This window comes from Hemitrygon akajei, chromosome 12 (assembly GCF_048418815.1).
Source record: "Hemitrygon akajei chromosome 12, sHemAka1.3, whole genome shotgun sequence".
In the NCBI taxonomy this organism is placed as follows: Eukaryota; Metazoa; Chordata; class Chondrichthyes; order Myliobatiformes; family Dasyatidae; genus Hemitrygon; species Hemitrygon akajei.
The window spans coordinates 72,810,387-72,833,230 of record NC_133135.1 but is presented as its reverse complement, the minus strand read 5'-3'; the positions used below and the strand labels follow the sequence as shown (position 1 = coordinate 72,833,230).

Genomic DNA, 22,844 nt, shown 5'->3' with positions numbered 1-22,844 from the left:
TTTCTGTGTAATGGATTTGTTCACTGACATTCATGAATACTGCAATGGGGGCCCTCAACTCACAAATAGGAGGGGTTATCCCCCACAGCTAGACATTTTCTCTAGCTCAACGCAGGGTCATTTACGAGAGACCTCAGCCTTGGAATCACACGTTCATTGCCATTTTTGTTATTATTTGAGTTTCTTGGTTCTTATTTGTTCAGGGAGTAGATCAATTAAGTTTTATTCTAATTTCAATGATACATTGACAGATAAATACAGATGGCTAAGGACAAGGTAAAATTCATTTCTTTTAATGTAAATGGGCTATTAAATCCAATCAAACGTAAGAGAATTTTATCCAAAATGAAAAAAGAACAAGCCCATGTAGTATATTTACAGGAAACTCATTTAAGTGATAACGAGCGTAAAAAACTAAAGAGAATGGGCTTCACTAATCTGTTTTTCTCCTCATATAAATCAGGACATAGGAGAGGAGTTGCTATTCTTATCTCAAGTAAGCTAAATTTTGAAAAAATATTCGAAATGGGAGATAAAGAAGGCAGGTATATTCTGGTAAGGGGGAATACAGACGGCAATTCAGTTACTCTATTGAATATATACGCACCCTCGGGAAGTGATATTGGTTTATTTCAGAAAATTACTGATATTATGGTAACGGAAACAGAAGGTCTCCTGATATGTGGGGGAGACTTAAATTTACAATTACAACCAAACTTAGACTCTTCCAATAGAAAAACCTATGAAACAAAATCTTTACATAAGAAAGTTAATACACTTTTTGAGGATGTTGGTTTAATTGATATATGGAGGGACCGTTTCCCTGACAGAAGGGATTACACTCATTATTCTGCTCCACATTCTGTATATACAAGAATAGACTATTTCATAACATTTGGAAAAGACAAAGACAAAATAAACAGCTGTGGAATTGGGACAATAGATGTAAGTGACCATGCACCTATATATTTTTCTGTTGTTTTTGACCTACAACCAAAGAATACTATTTGGAAACTAAATTCAAGTCTACTCAATGATCTGTACTTTAAGGAACAAATTTAAAAAGAAATTGGTCTCTACTTAGAATTGAATGATAATGGAGAGGTTTCACCTCCCATTTTATGGGTTACTCTGAAGGCGGTCTTAAGAGGGAAAATTATAGCGATATCTTCATATAAGAAAAAAATAAGGAATAAAACAGAGGAATTACAAAATAGGCTGAAGGAACTAAAGAAAAAACACAAATTGAATTTGGCACAGGATACATTAGGGGAATTTAAAAGAATTAGGAATGAAATAAATTATTTGGCTATGCAAGAAATCAGGAAAAACTTAATGTTTCTGAAACAGACATTCTGAAAGTGGATCGAAATCTATGAAAATACTGGCATGGAAACTGAAAAAAAAAATAGCAGAAAATACAATTCATAGAATTAGGGACCCAAGAACGAAAATGATAAAAAATAAGCTAAGTGAAATTCAAGAAGCTTTTGAAGTGTTTTACAAAACGCTATATTCCAAAGTTCCAGAGGGAAGCATAACCCAAATTGACACCTTCTTGAATTCTCTAGAGTTACCCACTTTAAGCGAAGAACAAAATAGAAGGATGACTGCTGACATAATTGAAGTTGAATTAAAAGCTGCAATTAGTGGGCTTAAATTAAGCAAGTCACCAGGATCAGATGGGTATACGGCAGAGTGGTACAAAGAATTTAAAAATGAGTTAATTCCTGTTTTACTTCCCACACTGAACTGGGCTCTAAAAAAGGCACAAACGCCACCCAGTTGGAAGGAAGTGATAATCTCAGCTATACCAAAAGAAGGCAAGGATAAAATGGAATGCGGGTCATTTAGACCAATATCTGTTCTTAATGTAGATTATAGGTTTTTTACCTCCATCATGGCCAAACGATTAGAGGAGTTTCTACCCATACTGATACGTAATGATCAGACAGGTTTTATACGACAACGCCAGACTCAAGACAATATATGGAGGACACTTCACATTATGGATCATATACAAAAAAATAAAATCGAAGCAATAGTGATAAGCGTGGATGCTGTAAAAGCATTTGATTCGGTTAATTGGAATTTTCTTTACAGAGTTTTACATAGATTTGGTTTCCAAGATACAATTATTAAAACTATACAGACACTATATGACAATCCTACTGCTAGGATTAAAATCAATGGATATTTATCAAATAGTCTTACCCTAGAAAGGGGCACGAGACAGGGTTGTGCATGGTCACCACTACTCTTCGCACTATATCTGGAACCATTAGCTCAATACATCAGACAAAATGAAGATATCAGGGGAATTACTATTAAAGGGACAGAGCATAAATTGGCTTGTTATGCAGATGACATTTTCATCTATCTAGGGCAACCAACATACTCTTTACCTAAATTGATACAATCCTTTGAACAATATGGTCAATTATCAGGATACAAGATCAACATAGATAAAACCCAATTATTTTCATATTACTATAGCCCACCAAGAGAAATTGAAAGTCGATACCCCTGGGCATGGCACACAGTCTTTCAAATATTTGGGCATCATTATGCCAAAAGATTTAGCAAAATTATCAGAATGTAATTATCAGCCTCCATATAAAAAAATTAAGGAAGATGTAGCAAGATGGAGCCTGATTCCTTTTTTCAGTCTCAGTTCAAGGATTGAGTCTATGAAAATGAATATACTGCCCAGACTGATATATCTCTTTCAGACCCTACCAATGGAGATTAATCAAAATCAAATCAATGAATGGAACAAGATGCTATCAAGGTATATTTGGCAGGGTAAAAGGCCTAGAGTTTGTCTCAAAACTTTGCAATTAGCAAAGGAAAAGGGGAGATGGGGCCTACCTTCTCTTAGAGATTAATATTTTGCAGCACAGTTGAGAGCTGTGATATGTTGGTGCAACCCATCATATGATGCTCAATGGAAAAACATTAAGGAGCGGGTACTTCCCATCCCCATACAAGCAATTTTGGCTGATAACAACCTTCAAAGGTACATAAATACTATTGATAACCCATGGGTGAAATTGAATCTTAAAATATGGAAAACCACTATAAAAGAATATAATCTAGAGGGAGATATTGCAATTCTTAAATGGTGTGCATATGACTCTGATTTTACACCAAATACATTGGATGCTAGATTTAAGGACTGGACAGCTAAAGGAATAACAGTTCTTTACAACATAATGAAAGAATGAACACTGTTCAGTTTTGAAATGCTTAAAGAGAAACACTTATTAGAAAAGCAAGATTTTTATTGGTATTTACAGATGTGACAATATGTTAATAAGATGCTTAAAAATGTAACCAAGGCAAATACATGCTTGATAGAGCTCTTTAGAAAAGCATATAATTTAGATAATGGTAGTAGAATCATTTCAAGCATGTATAAGGGGTTGGCAAATCTTAAAACACATTTGGCTTCATACATTAAAACAAAATGGGAGAAGGAGGGATAATTATATCTGAGGAAGAATGGACAACAATATGGAGATATCAATGGAAGTGTACCAATTCACAGAAATGGAGGGGGTTTGGATGGAAAAACTTGATAAGATATTTTATTACACCCTCTCAGAAATCCCATTATGATAGTAACCTCCCTGTTTGCTGGAGAAATTGTGGAAATCAAAATGCAAATCATTATCATATTTTTTGGGACTGCCCTGTTATCAAAAACTATTGGAGGGGGATACACAATGCCCTACAAGACATCTTTAAATGTGAAATACCCTTGGAGAGTAAGACCATATATTTTGGGTATATACCTGAAGAATAAATTTAAAAGAGATAACTATTTAATGAATATACTGTTGGTGGCTGGTAAAAAGACTCTTACTAGGAAATGGTTATCACAGGAGAGCCCAACTTTAAATACATGGATGGAAATTACAATGGACATTTACAAAATGGAGAAGATAACAGCATCTGTTAATCATAAGCTGGAACAATTTGATTCATACTGGGAAAAATGGTTTAACTACATAATGCCTCATAGGCCTGATTTTATTCTCACAAATCAATAAATCTGTTGTAAAAAAAAAAGATCACTCCCTACTTGTACATAGTTCTTTCCTTTTGCTTGTTTTTTCTTTCCACTCTTTTCTATAAGTGTATACCCCAGATAAATACTTTGTGGAGATTTTGTGATGTGTATGATGTATATGTACAATGTCTGAAGTACATCTTATGAAAATGGTTGTTTGATGAACTTCAATAAAAAAAATTACAAATAAAAATCAGGTAATCATTTAAGAAATTACATTGGTCAAATGTTAAGATGTCCAAGTGTGGTTTGATTCTGCTGCATTTGATTATTCGTTTTCTGTAATTTCTGTAAATCTGTGGGTTAATAATTGAACTTCAAAATTCAGATAAGTTACAAATCTCTTAACTATCTTGTATTTGATACCAATATTATATCTTTTTCATTGTGGTGGGGAAATCAAAATCATCCTTTTTCGAGATTAGTTTGGCAATTAAAGCCCATCTTCTGAACTCTTCACTTGGACAATTCATATGAAAGTCACAAACTAAAGAAGAAATAGCAAGGCATCTGGAAAAAAAATCATCATGGATGATGATGATGATGGCATCTGGAAAGAAATGGATCCAACATGGATTCAGCAAAAGCAGGCCCTGTTTGACAAACTTACTGCAGTTCTTCGAGGATATAACAAGCGCAGTGGATAGAGGGTAACAGGTGGATGTTGTTTACTTGGATTTCCAGCAGGCGTTCGATAAGGTGCCACATGAAAGACTTATCCATACGATAAGGATGCATAGAGTGGGGGGGGGGGTGTATTAGCATGGATAGAGGATTGGTTAACCAATAGAAAGCAGAGAGTTGGGATACATGAGTCGCAGGGGTCGGTGCTGGGCCCCCAACTGTTCACAATATGCATTAACCATCTGGAAGAGGGGACCGAGTGATGTGTATTTATGTTTGCTGATGACACTAAATTGAGTGGAAAGGCAAATTGTGCAGAGGATACAAATTATTATTTAAATGGTAAAAAATTGCAGCATGCTGTTGTGCAGAAGGACTTGGGAGTGCTTGTGCATGAATCGCAAGAAGTTGGATTGCAGGTGCAGCAGGCTATTAGGAAGGAAAATGTTGGCCTTCATTGCTAGAGGGATTGAATTTAAGAGCAGGGAGGACATGCTGCAACTGTACAGGGTACTGGTGAGGCCTCACCTGGAGTACTGCGTGCAGTTCTGGTCTCTTTACTTGAGAAAGGATATACTGGCTTTGGAGGTGAGGCAGAGCAGGTTCATCACGTTGATTCCAGAAATTAAGGGGTTAGACGGTGAGGAGAGATTGAGTCACCTGGGACTATACTTGCTGGAATTCAGAAGGATGAGAGGAGATCTTATAGAAACATATAAAATTATGAAAGGAATAGATAAGATGGAGACAGAAAAGTTGTTTCCACTGGTAGGTGAGACTAGAATTAGGGGACATAGCCTCAAGCTTCAGTGGAGTAAATTTAGGACAGAATGCGGAGGAACTACTTTTCCCAAAGAGTGGTGAATCTGTGGAATTCTCTATCCAATGAAGCAGTGGAAGCTACCTCAGTAAATACATTTACAACAAGGTTGGATAGACTTTTGCATAGTAGGGGAATTACGGGTTCTGGGGGAAAAGGCAGGTAGGTGGAGAAGAGTCCATGCTCAGATGGGCCATGATCTTATTGAATGGCGGAGCAGGCTCAACGAGACAGATGGCCTGCTCCTATTTCTTATGTTCTTATAATTAAGATATTTAAAGATAAACAGGAACAAAATAAAAATAAATACATATGCTGGAAACCTGAAAACAACAAAAAAAAAAGAAAACGCCCGTCACAATCAGCAAATCAGGAAGCATTTCCGGAAGGTTTCAACGTTTCATTTTGAAGACCCTTTTGACGCCTTCCATGGATGGTGCCTGGCTGAGACCTTAACGAATTTTCAGTTTTTACTTAACGTTTTCAAAATACTGATAACATTCCTTTCTTCTTTAAGAAATCTGCAAGTCACTACGAAGTGTTCACAGCCGCAATAAAAATTAATCCTATTCATCAGCTCCGTCTGCGTTAAAGATTGGCAAGCTTTCTGATTCACTTTAACAAACTTCTACAGAAGCGCGGTGAGGCTGGTATGAGAACATCAATTCCCTTGAACGAAGGTAGCGGATACGGCTCAGTCCATGAAGGTTAAAGCCTTCCCCACAATTGGACACATCTACACGGATCGTTATCGCAGCAAAGCAGTACCAAGGCTACCCACCACCCAATTCCTCTTCCCGCTGCCGCCCCCCGGAAGAAGGTACAGGGGCCTCACCAAAGGGTTCAATAACAGTTATTACCCCACAACCATCAGGCTCTTGAACCAAAGGGGAAAACTTCACTTCCCCATCATTAAAATGTTCCTACAACCCATGGTATGGATTCACTTTCAAGGACGCTTCATCTCACGTTTTCGATATCTGAGGCTTATCTATTTCTTATTTTTCTTTCTCTTTGTATTTGCAATTAGTTATCTTTTGCACACGGGTTTTCCGCCCTGTCGACGCGGTCTTTCATTGATTCTATTATGGTTATTGGATTTATTCAGTATGTCCGCAGGAAAATTAATCTCAGGGTTTTATATGGAGACATATATGTACTTTGATAATACACTTACTTTGAACTTGGTACAAGTTACATCGTACATAGATCGTTTTGATTTCCCGTCGCATTGATATTGTGCTGTGGAGAAATTAGGAAACCCGTCCGTGCTCTATTCTTACACGGGAATATGAAAAGACAGCCCTGGTCGGAGCAAACTCCAATCCGATTAACATTCAGATCTGTAGCGGGTTTGGAGAGTTGCCCGATCGAACTCGAAGGTGGTGACTGCCGCCTCTGGGGTGAGAGCCCCACGGCACTAGAGCTGCGAGAGATGTCACTTGGCAAGTGTTTTGCCTAAGGAGGCTTGCAGCATCCGCAGGTGAAGGAAATACCCGGCACAGAACGAAAACCTCGCTGATCGATCAGAGCTGCAGGATGATTTTAAATCATGGCTTTGTGTAACACCTCAAGAGTAGCCGCACAACCCTCCTTTTCCCTGCGCCTGTTGCTTTTCATCGCCACTCAGAGTAAGTTCCTCACTAATATTGTCTGTTGTACTTCTAATATTCTGTGTTACCTTTATACGATTTGTGGATATAAATTAATGAGATTTGAGATGCTAATTTGGGTCAATCTGTGCTTGCAACATCCTTTAATATCATTTAAAACATTCTTTCAAGCGCACGGAATCAATCGATTGACCAATAAAGTTAATTTCACGTGTGTAGTGATTATCTTTGCGTGTGGTTTAGAATTTTATTTTAAATCTTAGCTAGAAGCGTTTGGGAACGCGCTAGGATGAATGGAGAGGCAACAATAGATAGAGGCAGGGGTCATATTGTATGCTGACAATTGCGAAACAGTTTTCTGAATCCTTCAAGATTTTGAATTAAAGCGATTTTTTTCAGGTTGAATTTACATGGGTAACAACTCGGCCACGAGGGATTTGAATTTTACCAAATTTATTTGAACGCCGCTTTTGAGACAGTTAACGAGCTAACTGTTTTTGACTGGGATTCGGCGGAAGTTCTGCCTACAGTGTTTGTCTGATCTGGGTCACTTTATGCTGCCCAGATCAAGTAGATGCAAACAGAAATCCAGTATTAGCTTTGTCCTTGTCACCCAGACAAAACTAATTGTCCAGAACAAAATGAACGCTTCTAAAGTAAAGTTTGCTTCAGATACATTATAATGTGATTTTGCTCGTCTGAACTTGCAGCCTTCCAGCAGTTTAGCATTACGGCAATGTTTCAAAAGGCAAATCCTGGTAGATTGTCAAATGCGATGAAGATTCAATCATTACGGAATTAACATGCATGTTAGATTTGTAAAGATATTCGTTTGCAATTGTTTATCTTGCGACAATAGGCACTTCCGCACCCTGTTTTCTAATCTTCCCAAACTAAACATTAAGTGAAAATATTATAGCATTAGATTTACAGAGGTCGATTATTTCGTCCAAATTACTGACTGGCTAGAAGCAGTCTTCAAAATTACAGAAAGTTCAGTTAAACATTTTCGCGCCCCCTTGTGTACAAAATACTTGCATTTATAGCAGCTGTTGCAGAGTTTAACGGTTAATAGTCTTCGTTTTATTGGGGAAATACCAGTTATAAGGCTTTTTTATGATTGAAGCCTATGATTCTAAGTAACTTTGGAAGTCGAAAGCATTAAGTCTTCTCCCTCTGACTGTCCCAGAAACACTTTAAGATCTTTATTTTAAAACCAATGAGGTATTTTTTTAAATGTCACTGTTATTTGTCGGGAATAAGTAACTAATTACATTTGTCGTGGAATTTTGTTGTTTTGGGCAGCAGTACATTGCAATACATTACAGTAATTACAATATTAACTATTAATTGCAGTAAGTATATATAATTAAATTACGTAGTGCAGAAAGGGAGGGGATTTTTTTTAAATGAGGTAGTGTTCAGGGGTACACTGACCATTCAGGAATCTGATGGTGGAGGGGCAGAAGCCGTTCCTGAAACGACAGGCTCATTTCACAAACAACAATGTGGTACTGCGATCACGTGATGTCTGAGATGTAAATACGAGCCAGCACACGTGAGAGGGATTAGGGAAAAAAGGAACGAACGAGAACCTTCCCATTGTTTTTTTTTATAATACTATGGGGTCTTTTACTACTGTAACCCAATTTAACATCCTCTCAAGCAGAGCAGTCTGATACTGTGACATGCACTCTTTCACTGGTTGTGTTTAAGCTTCATGAATGGGTCTTCAATCTGCAAATCATCTATTTCAAGCCATTTTCTGCGGCCTAAAACAAACCAGTTGTGTTTCTGCAAACTCCAATTGGAGTAGAAGAATCCTTAATGTAAAACACTCGTCGGGTACAGTTTCTCAAAACAAATTAGACTAGACCTTTTTATAAACACAAGAGATTATGCAATTAACACACACAAAATACTGGTGGAACACAGCAGGCCAGGCAGCATCTAGAAGGAGAAGCACTGTTGACGTTTCCGACCGAGACCCTTCTCCAGGAAATGCTGGAAATCCAGAGCATCCCACAGAAAATGCTGGAGGAACTCAGCAGGTCAGGCAGCATCTTTGGAGAGGAATAAACAGTTGACTTTTCCGGATGAGAGCCTTCACCAGGAATTTTTTTATTGTTTAATTCTGGAAAATATTACTTTAACCCTTTTTCTATTTTTAGCATTTTCCTTTGCTGCCCCACCCCTCCCTTCCCAGTAACCTTGCTAAAACAGAAAGCTAGTTAAAAGGAAAACATGGATCTGGGAGGTAATGCGAGTCTAGTTTCATTTTTACTTCAAGCAAGGTGCATAAGTAATAACATGGTGGCGTGATGATGTACACCATTCATGTACTCTTACATATAACCTGTAATTAATTATTTAAACAATCAAGAGTGCTTAATCAAAGAATATATTTACAACGTTATTCAAATATTAAATACACTGTCATTTTCAGTGGTGTTCGTTCCTTTTGCTCCAGCACAGCACCTACCGCTGACCCTTCAACTGCAGTGAGGTGCCAGATTTTCAGCTTTCTCCACTTGTTTTTGGGACCTGGTTTGCTGACTGCATTTCCCTATTTCAGTGTATAAAACCCACATTGCTAATACAATTAAAGTTAATAAAGCTGTTTCAAGGAAATTATGCTTGATGAGTCAGCCTCACCATCCAGTGTTCCAACTGGACAATCGTGAGAGCTGATTCTGAAACATTTCTGGTATTTAAGGTAATTAATCTGTCTAATTTTAGGACAGGATTAGGACCGTTTTAAGACAGTTCTTTGTATACGTCTTAAAAACGGAGATTTGTTTTAATATGTGTTTGCCTTTAATTGGATAACTTAAAAAATGTACTTGAGACAAACATTTCATTTTGCACACAAGGCGGAGGGTGGTAGTAGGTGGAGCAAACTCTACCTGGAGTTCAGTGACCAGTGGTATACTGCAGGGATCTGTTATGGGACCCCTGCTCTTTGTGATTTTTATTTTTGGAAGTGTTGGTTAGTAAGCTTGCAGATGGCAAACAGGTTGGTGATACTGTGGCTAGAGTAGGTTATAATGAAATATTGATTGGATGCGGAGCTGGGCTGAGAAGTGGCAGATGGAGTTCAATCTGGAAAAATGTGGAGTGATGCACTTTGGAAGGTTAAACTTGAAGGTGGAGTGCAGGATTCTCAGCAGTGTGGAAGAGCAGAGGGATCTTGGGTGCCACATCCATTGATCCCTCAAAGTTGTTGGGCATTGATGGAGTGCTTAATAAGGAATTTTGGGTGTTGGCCTTCATTAATCAGGGATTTGAGTTCAGGAGCTGTGATTGGAGAATTTAGAGAGGGTGCAGAGGAGATTTGCCAAGATCTTGCCTAGATTAGAGAGTATGCCTTATGCAGAAAGGTTGAGAGAACTAGGAATTTTCTCTCTAGCAAGGCAGCAAGTTTATTTGTATTTTACTTTTCAAACACAAGGCAGTTCAAAATACTTTACATAGAACAAGATATAAAAATCAAACATCAAATTTCAGACAATATATAAGAATAAAATCACACAAAAATAGATATGATGAATAGAAGTTACAGTGCAGGAGCTGCTAATTAAAAGCTTCAGTGAAAAGAAATGTTTAAACCTCAACTTAAAATGAGCTGAAAGTTGGGGCAGACTTCAGATCCTCTGGAAGGTTATTCCAGATATATGGAGCATAGTAACTAAAAGCAAAGGAGGATGATTGGTGAGTTCATAGAGTTGTATAACAGACAACAGCATTTGTTGTGTGGACATCAGCATTTTATTCCCAGACAGAAATTACTCATATGAGAGGGCATATTTTTTCAGATGACTGGAAGAAACTCTAGGGGGGGATGTCAGAGATGGGCTTTCTTTACACAGAGGGTGGTAGGTGCATGGAATATGCTGTCAGGTGTGGTGGAAGTAGAGGCAGATACACTAGGGACACTTAAAGAGCCTCCTAGATAGGCACATGGATGAAAGAAAAATGGAGGGCTATGTGGGAGGAAAGGGTTGGAGTGATCCTGGAGTAGGTTAAAAGGCTGCCACAACATTTTAGGTCGAAATGCAGTACAGCATTATACAGGTTTTATGTTCTATTTTTAATATTTTCTTCTACTTCATTAAACTTCACTGGCATTGAAAGAAGGCTTAAAATTAATGTCGGAAATTTATGTATAGTGAAATTGTCTATTGATTGATCAATCTGAACTGGGGCAATTAATTTACATGGGCCAGGAAATCCTAATGAAAAGATCTGTCAGAATCATTAATTTTAAATGTTTATTGGGTACTTTTCCCTATTATGTGTAAAGAAATTAGCTATATTTCCATGTTTTTGAACTATTTTGTACATTTATTTATATGTTATAAAATTTCATGGAATTATTCTCTAAAAATCAGCATAGTATTAACATGAAAATTAGAAAATATTATTTTAAAGTAGACTGCATTTGAAGTATCACACACAAACTGGTGGAAGAAATCAGCAGGTCAGGCAGCAGCTATGGGAAATGAATAAACAGTTGAAGTTTTGGGCCAAGACCCGTCTTCAGGACAGAGAAGGAAGAGGGACAACGCCAGAATAAAAAGGTGGGTGAGGAGAAGGAGACTTGGTGGTAGGTGATAGGTGAAGTCAGATGAGTAGGAAAGGTCAAGGGCTGGAGAAGAAGGCACTTGATAGGAGAGGAGAGTGAACCTAAGGAGAAAGGGAAGAAGGAGGGGAAACGGGGAGGTGATAGGAAGATGAGAAGAGGTCAAAGGTCAGAGTGGGGAATAGAGGAAATTGGGGGGAGGTGTGACTTTGTGTACCAGAAGGAGAAATCATGCCATCGGGTTGGAGGCTACTCAAACAGAATATAAGGTCTTAGTCTTTCACCTTAGAGGGTGGCCTCATCTTGACACAAGAGGAGACCGTAGACCGACATGTCAGAATGGGAATGGGAATCATAATTAAATGTTTGGCCATCAGGAAGTCCCACTTGAGGCAATGGAGCAAAGGTGCTCGACAAAGCTTGTGAAGTATAACCCGGAACTATATTAAGAAGTGACATTTTAGGCCTTTTGACAATGTTGCAATAATATTTCCCTAAACAATGGTCTTGCTTGACTCCTCTTCCCATTTTCCATCTTTTGTAATGTACTCCAAACATTCAAAATATTGCTCTGCCAGAAGAGACTTCTGGAATGCAGTATTACGTAGCATAGTAAAACTAACAAAATAAATCTATGCCTAATTTCAAGATGATTGGAGGAATGTATTGGGGGGAGGTGTCGTATATGTTTTACATACAGAGTAGTGGGTGCAGGGAACATCATGTCAGGCGTATCGGTAGATACATTTGGGACATTTAAGAAACTCTTATTTAGGCACATGGATGTCAGAAAAATGGAGGGATATGTGTGAAGGAAGGGCTAGATTGATCTTAGAGTAGGTTAAAAGGTCGGCACGACATAGTAGACTGAAGGACCTGTACTGTGCTTTAGTGTTCTATGTTTTAAAAATTCGGAATATTAAACTTGTACATGTAAGTCATCACAAAAGACACTGTAATTATCATGCTTGTGAATAATACCATACATTTAGAAAAAGGCACAGAGTTTCAATTACCATTAACTCTATTTGTTCTGTTTCTACACTGTTATATTTTGGGAATAGCATGTGGGCAGGGAGGGATAATTTAAAATAAAGTTCACTCCACATCAGTGTGATGAGACCCTCTAAGAACTGAAGAAAATAAACACAAATTATCTAAAGATCATTTGTACAGATTCAGTTTGATTGATCTCCTTTCAATATTTCAAAAGCAAAACACAGGAGATGATGGAAAGCAGAAATAATAACAGGAATTGCTGGAGTTACTGTACTCAGCAGAACAGGCTGTCTGCAGAGAGAGAAATGAGAGATAACGATTCAAGTCAGTGACTAAAGTAGAACATATTTGCACTGTGCTAGTACAGTGAGAATAATTCACCACAAAGCAACATCAAATAATGCTATGTGGCAAATCATCTTGTGCTTTCTGTAAAGTTTCTCACTCTGGTACCTTTCCCACATGATAGTGCTGGGATGTCAAAGCCCACCCATGAAACTTTGTTTTAGTATCTTCACTGTATTTTGAATCTAACTGCAGACAAGCTTTCTCATTTCCTTTATGTGTGTATAAATATCTTTGATGAGCCCCAAAAAGCTCTTGCTCAAGACGAGGCATGTTCGCACTATTACCCAGGGCTTTTTTGCGAAAACATTATGGGATGTCTGATTGTGATGAACTTGATGTGTCCCAGGTGCATTGCTGCCCTGGTGAGGGGGTCATCAGACTTTGCACTAGCAGGCTCAGTGGTGGTCTGAGAGCTGGGAATGGGGTAGGAATGGGTGGAATGCTCATGAGAGTGTTAAAGCAACAGTTTCTGTGTGTATGAGGGAATGATGTTTTAGCAGCGTTCAGCTCACTCTGATGGCCCTTCGGACATCATGAACTATCTTGCAATATTATAGTCATAGCTGGACACACAGAAATAGGTCCTTTGGCCCACTGTACGAATGCCAACCTTTTCATCCATCCACACTAATTCCATTTGTTTGCACTGTCCTGCTATGTCTTGCCTATTCAAGTACCTGTCTAACTACCAGTTAAACATAGTGATTGTATCTGACAGCACCATCTCCTCTGGCAGCGGGTTCCAGATATCAACCATTCTCTGTGTACAAAAGAAATTTTCCTCACAAATCTCCTTTGAAGCTCCTTCCTCTGGTCCTAAGTCTTAGCCCTCTTGTTTCTGACACCTTTATGAGAGGGAAAAGGGGGTTTATTTCTTTTTGTAAAGTGCTTCCCTTCATGAGAGAATGGCTGAAGCTGACTTTTCCATTCTTACTCCTGGAAGAGCAAGTACCAGCCATCCCTGTTGGACCACTATTGGTGGTTCTGGCAGATCTCCAGGAATCCCTGAGGCATAGTCTCTCCATCCTGGCATTTATTTTGTTCACTGGGATTTCTGGGGCAAGGGGCTGGCTGATGTCTCCTGTGTTGCCATCAAGCAAAGGATTGGCAACTGTGCTGAAACTTTAGCCTCATTAACTATTCAACTGCAAATTCTACCCCCTGTAATCAATCAAATGGACGTCACATATGCTGAAAGAAAAATTCTTCATCTCCCAATGTAGCTTTGCACATTACTTGTCTATCAACGCTTCACTTTCTGTGAAACTATAACATTATATTCAGCATTCTTGTCTTCCATTTTTACTGCCTCGATGTACTTGTGTCTGGAATGGTCTGTCTCAAGAGCATGCAAACCAAAACTAACCTCTGTATCTTAGCGCATGTGAAAAACAAACCAATACCACTGTGTTTTGGCACACCGGAAATATATGGAATGCATTTTCTAGGTTCAGGATTGGGTAGAGAAAAGATCATCTGTTTACATATTAATGCTACATTAAAGTGGCATAAATTAATACAATTACCAAAAATAGTGTTGCAGTATAGAGTAACAGATATTAATGTTGAAACATGCTCAGACTTCCCTTGATAAGATGCCTAATGCATGTGAAATCCCCTAAGAGAATTGGAATCATCTTAAACATCTTGCTTTAATTAATGATGTGAATTCATATTAACTTTCTGACCTCTATCCAGTCTTTAAAAAGATAATTAAGTAGTTCAAGTAAGTGTTGGCGCGTGGCCTAGTGGGCAAGGCATCAGACTAGTAAACTGAAGGTCACTGGTTCAAGCCTCAGCTGAGGCAGCATGTTTGTGTCCTTGAGCAAGGCACTTAACAACACATTGCTCTGTGACGACACTGGTGCCAAGCTGCTTGGGTCCTAGTGCCCTTCCCTTGGACAACATTGGTGGCGTGGAGAGGGGAAGGCCTGCAGCTTGGGCAACTGCTGGTCTCCCATACAACCCTGCCCAAAACCTCCAAGGCGCAAATCCATGGTCTCATGAGACTGACGGATGCCTATATATATAGTTCAAGTATAAGATGTTTAAAATCATTCAGATTCATTTAGTGAAGTTGGGTAATTTCACATGAATTAGGTAACTTATCAAGTGAAGACTGAACACATCTATTTTCTATTCTATTTTTGGCAATTGTGTAAAATTAGTTGCTAGTTTAATGTTGCATTAAAATGTAAACAATTTTTTAAATTTTTATTAATCTGTTTCTGAATCTAGAAAATGCTTCACATAAGTATAAGTCAACAATTTGGCCAATGATTCAATTTCCAGCCATTCATCAGCACTAAATTACAGTAAAACCAAGGCCTCCAATAATAAAGTCAAATGGTTTAGAAATAACCTTAGTTTAGTTGTGTCCCCCAATTGTTAAGAATTGCCTATCTTGTAAAGTGATTGCAAAAATTTAATATTTTGAGTGTCCAGCTGATTGATTAAATCTGTGCATTGACAAAAAGTTAACTTGACTTTAAAGCTTGCCTGTGCTTTTTGTATTTGAATGGTCATATAACAGTACAGCATCAGAACAGTCTCACGAAATAAGCTCTCATCACAAAAACAAATTAAGCTAATCTCTTCTGCCTGCACATGATCCATATCCCACTATTCCCTGCATTAATCTAGCAGCTTCTAAAACATCACTGTCATGTCTGCTTCTACCAGCCCACTTTATGCAACCACCATACCCCTGCCAGCCCATTTCGGGCACCTGCTATTCTCCTTGTGAAAACAAAAAAATTGCCTTGTTCATCTCCTTTAAACTTTCCCCTTCTCATGCTTCTAGAATTTAACATTCCTACCCTGAGGGAAAAATCTGTCTACATTATCACTGCCTCTCATAGTTTTATAAATGTCTACCAGGTCTCCCTTCAGCCTCTGGAACTGCAGAGGAAACAAGTCAAATCTGTCCAATCTCTCCTTATAGCTGTGATCTGTGCAACATCCAGGTCCTCTTTTCCATGCTCTCTAAAGCCTCCACATCCATTATGTAATGGGGCAATAAGAACCGCACATAATGTTCCAAATGTGACTCAACCACGGTTTGGTATATTTGCATATGTTTTATTTGCTCTTGCATTCAGTGCCCAACTAATGAAGGCAAGTATTCTATATGTTTCTATATGTTGTCTTTACACCATATCTTCTCGTGTTGCCACTTTTGGGGAGCTGTGGATTTGGACCTCAAGATCCCCCAGTACACCAGGATGTTACTGTTAACTGAATATGTTCTCCTCGCATTTGACGTCCAAAAGTGCAGCACCTCACACTTGCAGGGATTGAACTCCATCAGCCATTCCTGCACCCAAAAAGTGATCTGCCGGAGGAACTCTGCAGGTCAAGCAACATCTGAGGGAGGAAAGGAATTGTTTGTTTTGTTATGTGCCGATTTAATTCCTTTCCTCTCACAGATGCCACTTGACTCACAAAAATAAGCCCTGAGAAAACATCGGGAGCTGAAGTCCTTAAGGCAGTCCTATGTTGATTTCAATGCTGACTGACAACTCCAGCAGCTTTGCTGGTGCCAAACTGTATCGGTCTCCGCTAGATTCATGAGCTGCATGGAGAGGGAGAGCCTGCTACACGGGCAACAGCTTCCTCCCTATTTTGTACTGCCCTGGCTTGTGTATCATATAGACAGCTGGGACGCCAACGTCCATAGTCGACTAGAACCAACTGTGTGTCTCTATGTAGCTTAAAGTTTCCCTGATCACAGTGTCCGATACAGCTCTGATTTAGAAATTTGTAAATAACTCCCTCCAGTGTTTTTCCACCTCTGCTGTTATCTACCTCCATCCAAATTTATTCTAAGTCTCAACCATGATCTACCAAGTCAAAATCCTCTCTGACCACATCCTGATGTCTTGTCTAATTAGCAGTACTACTTCATTTCCTTTTCTTCTTTTGCCTGACATTTCTAAATGTTGGATACCATGGCATACTTAGTTCACAGTTGTGATCACCAGGCATCCGTGCTTCTGTAATGGCAATAGACCATTTCCATATACAACAATCTGTTATTAATTTTTCCATCATGTTACAAGTGCAGTATGCTTTTAGGTTTGGACTTTTAACATTTTGCTATTATCTAATCATATTCTTTTATTTCCACTGTGTATTTAGCTTGCTTCCTATATTTCTAACTTCCACATTCAGCTTTCTTTCTTTCCCTCCTGAATTTATTCTTAGGTTCCTATTCACCTGCCAGACTAGCTTAAATACTCTTTAGAAACCATATCAGAACCCTTGCTGCCCTCCCAAAGTCCTCATTTGTTCAAAGTATAACCCATCTGAATTGTACAGGCCCACCTGCCCCAAAAGTGACTGCAAGGCCCACACTTCAGCAGTATTTCTCCAACCACACATACATTGCCTTGTTGGAGAGTCATAGAATAGGCTCTTTGGCCCATCTAGTCCTCACCAAACCATTTAAACTACCTACTCCCATCAAGCTGCACCGGGACCATAGCTCTCCATACCCCCACCATCCACGTACCTGTCCAAACTTCTCTTCAAAATTGAAATCGAACACGTATGTACCTCATGCACTAGCAGCTCATTTCACTCCCTCAAGACCTTCTGAGTGGAGTAGCTTCCCCTTATTTTCCCCTTAAACCTTTCACCTCTCACCCTTAACCCATGACCTCGAGTTGTAGTCCCACTCAAACTCAGTGGAAAAAAGCCTACTTGTATTTACCCCATCTATAGCCCTCATAATTTTGTATACCTCTATCAATTCTCCACTCATTCTCCCATGTTCCAAGGAATTATGTCCTAACTTCTTCAATCTTTCCTTATAACACGGGTCCTTCCATTTTTGTATTTGACAGCATGTGGCAGTATGAATAAACTTAAGAGCCTGCTTTTTAACCTCCATCCTATATCAAACTCTGCCTGCAGGACCTCAACCTTGCTCTACCTATGTTATTGATATCAAAGTGTTCTACAACTTCTGGTTCTTCATTTCTTCAAGATAATCTGCAGTGACGCCCTTGACATTGGCACTAATGGAGGCAACATACCACTTTGATGTCAGGAGTGCTTGTCTTCTCCGCACTCCCCTGAGAAACCATTTATTAACTTTTTTTTTGAGCTATCTGCACTCATACCCCAGAGACTGAACATGTTAATGTTGAGTTTATTGTCAGATGCATTGGTAGACGTATACACAGATACAATGAAAAGTGTACTTGCAGCAGCATTACAGGCACAGAACATCAAATCAGCAACATTCACAAGAAAAACATAAATAAAACTTTTTTTTAAACAAGAAAGCACACAGAACAAAACAGTTCATTTTAGTGCAAAGTGATCGAAGTAGTCATAGTGTTGATAAACTCTTGTGATCAATCCCCAAATACTTATAACAATTATGGAGGACTGACAAACTTAATGAGATGCTGGTAGGAACTCAAACCGGAAAATGGTCATTCAAAAATAGTAGATCATACTTCTTTCATTGCGCGTGGAATGAATCCTTCTTAGCAGATCTCCAGTGCCTAAAGCACAGGAAAGATCTTCCTGCAAGTGGAAGTATGCATAACTAAATACACAATAACATGTTGCTGGATTTGTCAGTATGTCTGGGACTGAAGTTTATGAGAAAACTGCAGTGACAAATGGGCTGCTTGTGCTCTGTTTTCATTGCCGTACCTTATACCAGACATTAATTTCTATTTGTTACAATTTGTGCTGCTGCTTTCTTACCACAGGAATTCATCAGTGCATGTCCTGCTATTATTCCTGGGGTTAACTTTTTCAGGTATCCTATCCATTCTATTAATGTATGAGCTTTAATTCTAAAGACAATGCATGCTTTAACATCTCTACACTTAGTATTTTTCAAAACTCACAGCAAAAATGTTTGACTTCAATTAAATGTTAGAGAATCTACAAATAAATATTTAATTTTGCCAAGTTAATTTTAAAGGAACTTTGCAGTACTTTAACACCTTCCATTTGCCTAGGAACCATTATGTATCTTTCTTTTAATGAAGTATTGCAGAACAAGTTAAAATTAATCTGATTTAATGGCCAAAATGCAGTTCAAATGAACTCATACAGGACTTCAACCCTCCTTTCAGAAGCAGAGTACTATGTTCAGGAATAATACTAATTTATTGCGTCATTTCATTTTTTTCACATATTAAGTCAAAAGTTTTTGTCAAGTTTTCTTTAAGAGTCCAAAATATTGAGAGTTCTACAGTGTTGTGATCATTTCTTTACAGGTGCAAATTCATTTCTTTTAAAGTTGTTACAAACAGTTTACAAGAATGGAAACATGCTGTAACTAAAGGAGGCCTTGTGAGCAATGTCGGATGTCAAACCATCTTAAAGTACCCTTTCAAACGGAGAATTAAATTACACGTACACAAATCCCCACAGCACCTGGTGACCATGTGATATTGATCTCAATGCAGACGCCAGAACATCTTTCAAGAGGGTGAATCCTTGAAAGGCATCAGGCCACGATGATGTACTTGACTGGATACTAAAAGCATGTGCCAACCAACTGGCTGGAGTGTGAAAGGACATCTTCAAACTCTCACTACTGCAATTGGGTGTCCGGACCTGCTTCAGAACAGCTTCAATTATACTGCTGCCCAAGGAGAGCAGGGCGATCAGCCTCAACAGCTATCACCCAGTTGCACTTACATCTGCTGTGAAGAAGTGGTTTGAGAGGTTGGTCATGGCTAGAATTAACTCCTGCCTGAGCAAGGTCCTGGGTCCACTGCAATGGTCCTACTGCCACAACAGGTCCACAGTGGACACAGTCCCACTGGCTCTCTGCTTGGCCTTGGACCACCTGGACAGCAGCAACACCAACATCAAGCTGTTAATTGATTATAGGTCAGCATTCAACAACATCATTCTCTCAGTACAAATCAGGAAGCTTAAAAACCTGGGTCTCTGTACCTCCTCTGCAACTGCACTCTTCATCATTGGAAAACCACATCTCTTCTCAGTGACAATCAATACAGGCATATCTCAAGGAAGTATGCTTAGTGCATTGCTCTAATCTTTCTACACATGACTGTGTGGCTAGGCACGATTCAAAAGGCATCTACAAATTTACCAGCGACATTACTGTTGTTGGTAGAACCTCAGATGATGATGAGGGTGTGTATAGGAGTGAGATAGATTGGCTGTTTGAGTGGTGTTTCCACAACAACCTTGCACTCATCAGAGACCAAGGAATTGGCTGTGTACTTCAGGGAAGAGGAAGTTGGGAGGAAGCACACCAGTCTCAGTGGAAAGGGTCCTCAATATCTTAGAGGATCTGTCCTTGACCCATCTTATTGATGCAATCATGAAGAAGCTGAATAGTAATCATGAATAGTATGAGGAGATTTGGTATGTTAACACAACTCTAGGAAATGTCTACAGATGTACAGAGACTGCAGAGCATTGCTGACTTCTCTCCACTATCGAGGAGGTCTTTAAAAGGAGGTGACTCAAGAAAGTGGCACCCATCACTATAGACCTTCACTATCTGGGCCATGCCCTCTTCTCGTTACTACCATAAGGAGGTTGTGCAGGAGGCTGAAGACATACAGTCAATGTTTAAGGAACAACTTCTTCTCCTCTGCCATCAAATTTCTGAAAGAGGATAGATATGGATGTCTTTATACCATGTGCTGCAAATTGAATTAAAAAAACATGCAGGAAATGATTTAAAAATAGCGTACATACCAGAGGTGATGTCTACACCAAACAAACTGTGCCTCTAGGGGCCAGAACACTCACCACTTGGCATTCATGGGATGTCCCATCAAATTTATTTTCTGAAACTAAAAGTCAAATGATCATTTCATTAAGTCTTTGGCAGAAGGAGGATAGTCTCAGAGACTAGTCTTAAAAGAGTCTTACTGCACAATCTTTAACAGTTCTCACATCAAAAATACCAGCCTTGATGATGTTCCTGGTGGGAATCAGCAATAAATGCTGGGCCAGTGAACCATGAGGAGAGGGTGAGCTGATTAGCTTGGAGCCCTTTTGTGGCATGATTAGCTGAGTTGAAATCAGCAAGAACACAGTTCCACTGGCTCTTCTGGGTTGATCGCCTGATATGTTGGAGCCTATTATGTACATCAACATAGAATTTTCTTGTTCCATTAAATGTATAACTAAGCACAAACTTGCTGAAGGGTAAAGAACTTGATATAATCTAATTCTGTGTCCAGATCTTCAGTTATCATCTCTGCCATCTCAACTGCTACAACGGCAGCACTGAGTTCAAGCTTTGGTTTTATGGGATGTAGTTTGAGAGCAAGCTTTGCTTTGCCCAGAATGAATCCAGCTTTGCTATATCCAACAGCGTCTGTGACCTTTAGGTATGCAACAGCAGCAATTGCTTTAATTGATGTACCACAGAAGGTGCAGACCTCTTTATTTTTGGGCTGTAGGTAGCAAATTTATTGCGTAGGTTCTTCAAACCTTTAAGATCCTGAAGGGGAAAACACCAACTGCTGCCTCTACTGATGTTTCTCTGTTAGGAGTAGGACATCCCATCCACATGTCCAAGTTCATCTCTCAACAAAAAGTGTCCCTGGATACCGAATGGAGCAGCAAATCCAAGAGGATCAAATAAGCTGTTGTTAGTTAAAAGCACTCCATAATGCGTAAAGGGTCTTTTGTTATCAGCACCCTAAAAAGTATGGGGGTTGGTAACAAGGTACCATCCAAAGCCCAGACTGCACTTCATAGGAGGGAGGTTCCATCTTAGACTGAGATACTGTAGACCTTTGGCAGGATCTTTAGATGGGAAATGTTACATGATGTCCATACTATCGGATGCAAACTTGTGCAGTCTGAGATTAAACTGCACCAACATGCTTTGTGCAGCTTTCAGCACACTAACTGCTTCTTCTGCACTAGAAAATGATTTAAGACCATCATCCATATGGAAGTGCCTTTCTACATACCTCAGCTATGGCCGCAAGATGTGAATGACTGCGTGCAGCTTCAGGGATTGGGATTTCATTCCTGTTGTCGGGAATATGATTGTAGTGAATGAGGGTTGGCAAGGGTAAGCAAACCTCCCGTCCTGTTGATTCCATGACAAATCTACTGGCCTTTCTTCCAGCAACTTTTGATGTTTCAGAACATGTCTTTTGGGTGTGTGGGAAAACAGAACTTTGAATACCGAATATGACAAAGAACGTTGATTTTGCCAATGACACGTTGCTCTGATCATCTAATATCACATATGCCTTTATATCTTGCTCAGGATGTCCCTTTGGGTAGATGTTGGCTGGACATATTTCAGAACACCACTTGCCCTGGAAGCCTTCCCTGCATATACGTGAAGAAGTAGCTACATCTAATGGATGCTGAGCTGGCTCCCTGCCGTGCTCTGCTTTTGGGGTGCTGGGACCAGTGTTTGCCCGAACCGCTCATATTGCACGTCATTATTGCATTCAGTGCATTTTATGATAGCTTTGCAATCTTCTGCTTGGTGCTCTGTTGGGGCACAACATTTGAAACATATCTAGTGCTCCTTTAGAATGTTCCTCCAGTCTGCGAGTGGTTTTTCCTCTGGAGAGCCATAGCACTTATCCAACCACTGCCACAGCCTTTAGCTGATTATTGATGTGCGCTGCCCTGACCCTTGCATGTTGCATTGACTCCCATCACACCAGTTAGAGAAGGTGTAGCTTTTTGATAGATTTGGGACTGAGTCCTTCCACGGCACGGTAAGAACTTGACTTTCAGGGCAGATAACTGGTTATCAAACACGTTGACCTTCTGTGGCTAGGTTTCAAT

At 39.3% G+C, this 22,844-nt stretch overlaps 1 protein-coding gene across 1 annotated transcript in view; it reads left to right on the top strand.

Annotated features, from left to right (window-relative positions):
* The first annotated feature begins 6,950 nt into the window (after window positions 1–6,950).
* The window catches only part of crb1 (crumbs cell polarity complex component 1), a 164,852-nt gene continuing 148,958 nt past the window's right edge, over window positions 6,951–22,844 (top strand). Inside the window, exon 1 of the mRNA XM_073063503.1 lies at window positions 6,951–7,150. Within this exon, the coding sequence (XP_072919604.1) occupies window positions 7,072–7,150 (79 nt within the window). The 5' untranslated portion in view covers window positions 6,951–7,071. The remainder of the gene's footprint in view (window positions 7,151–22,844) is intronic.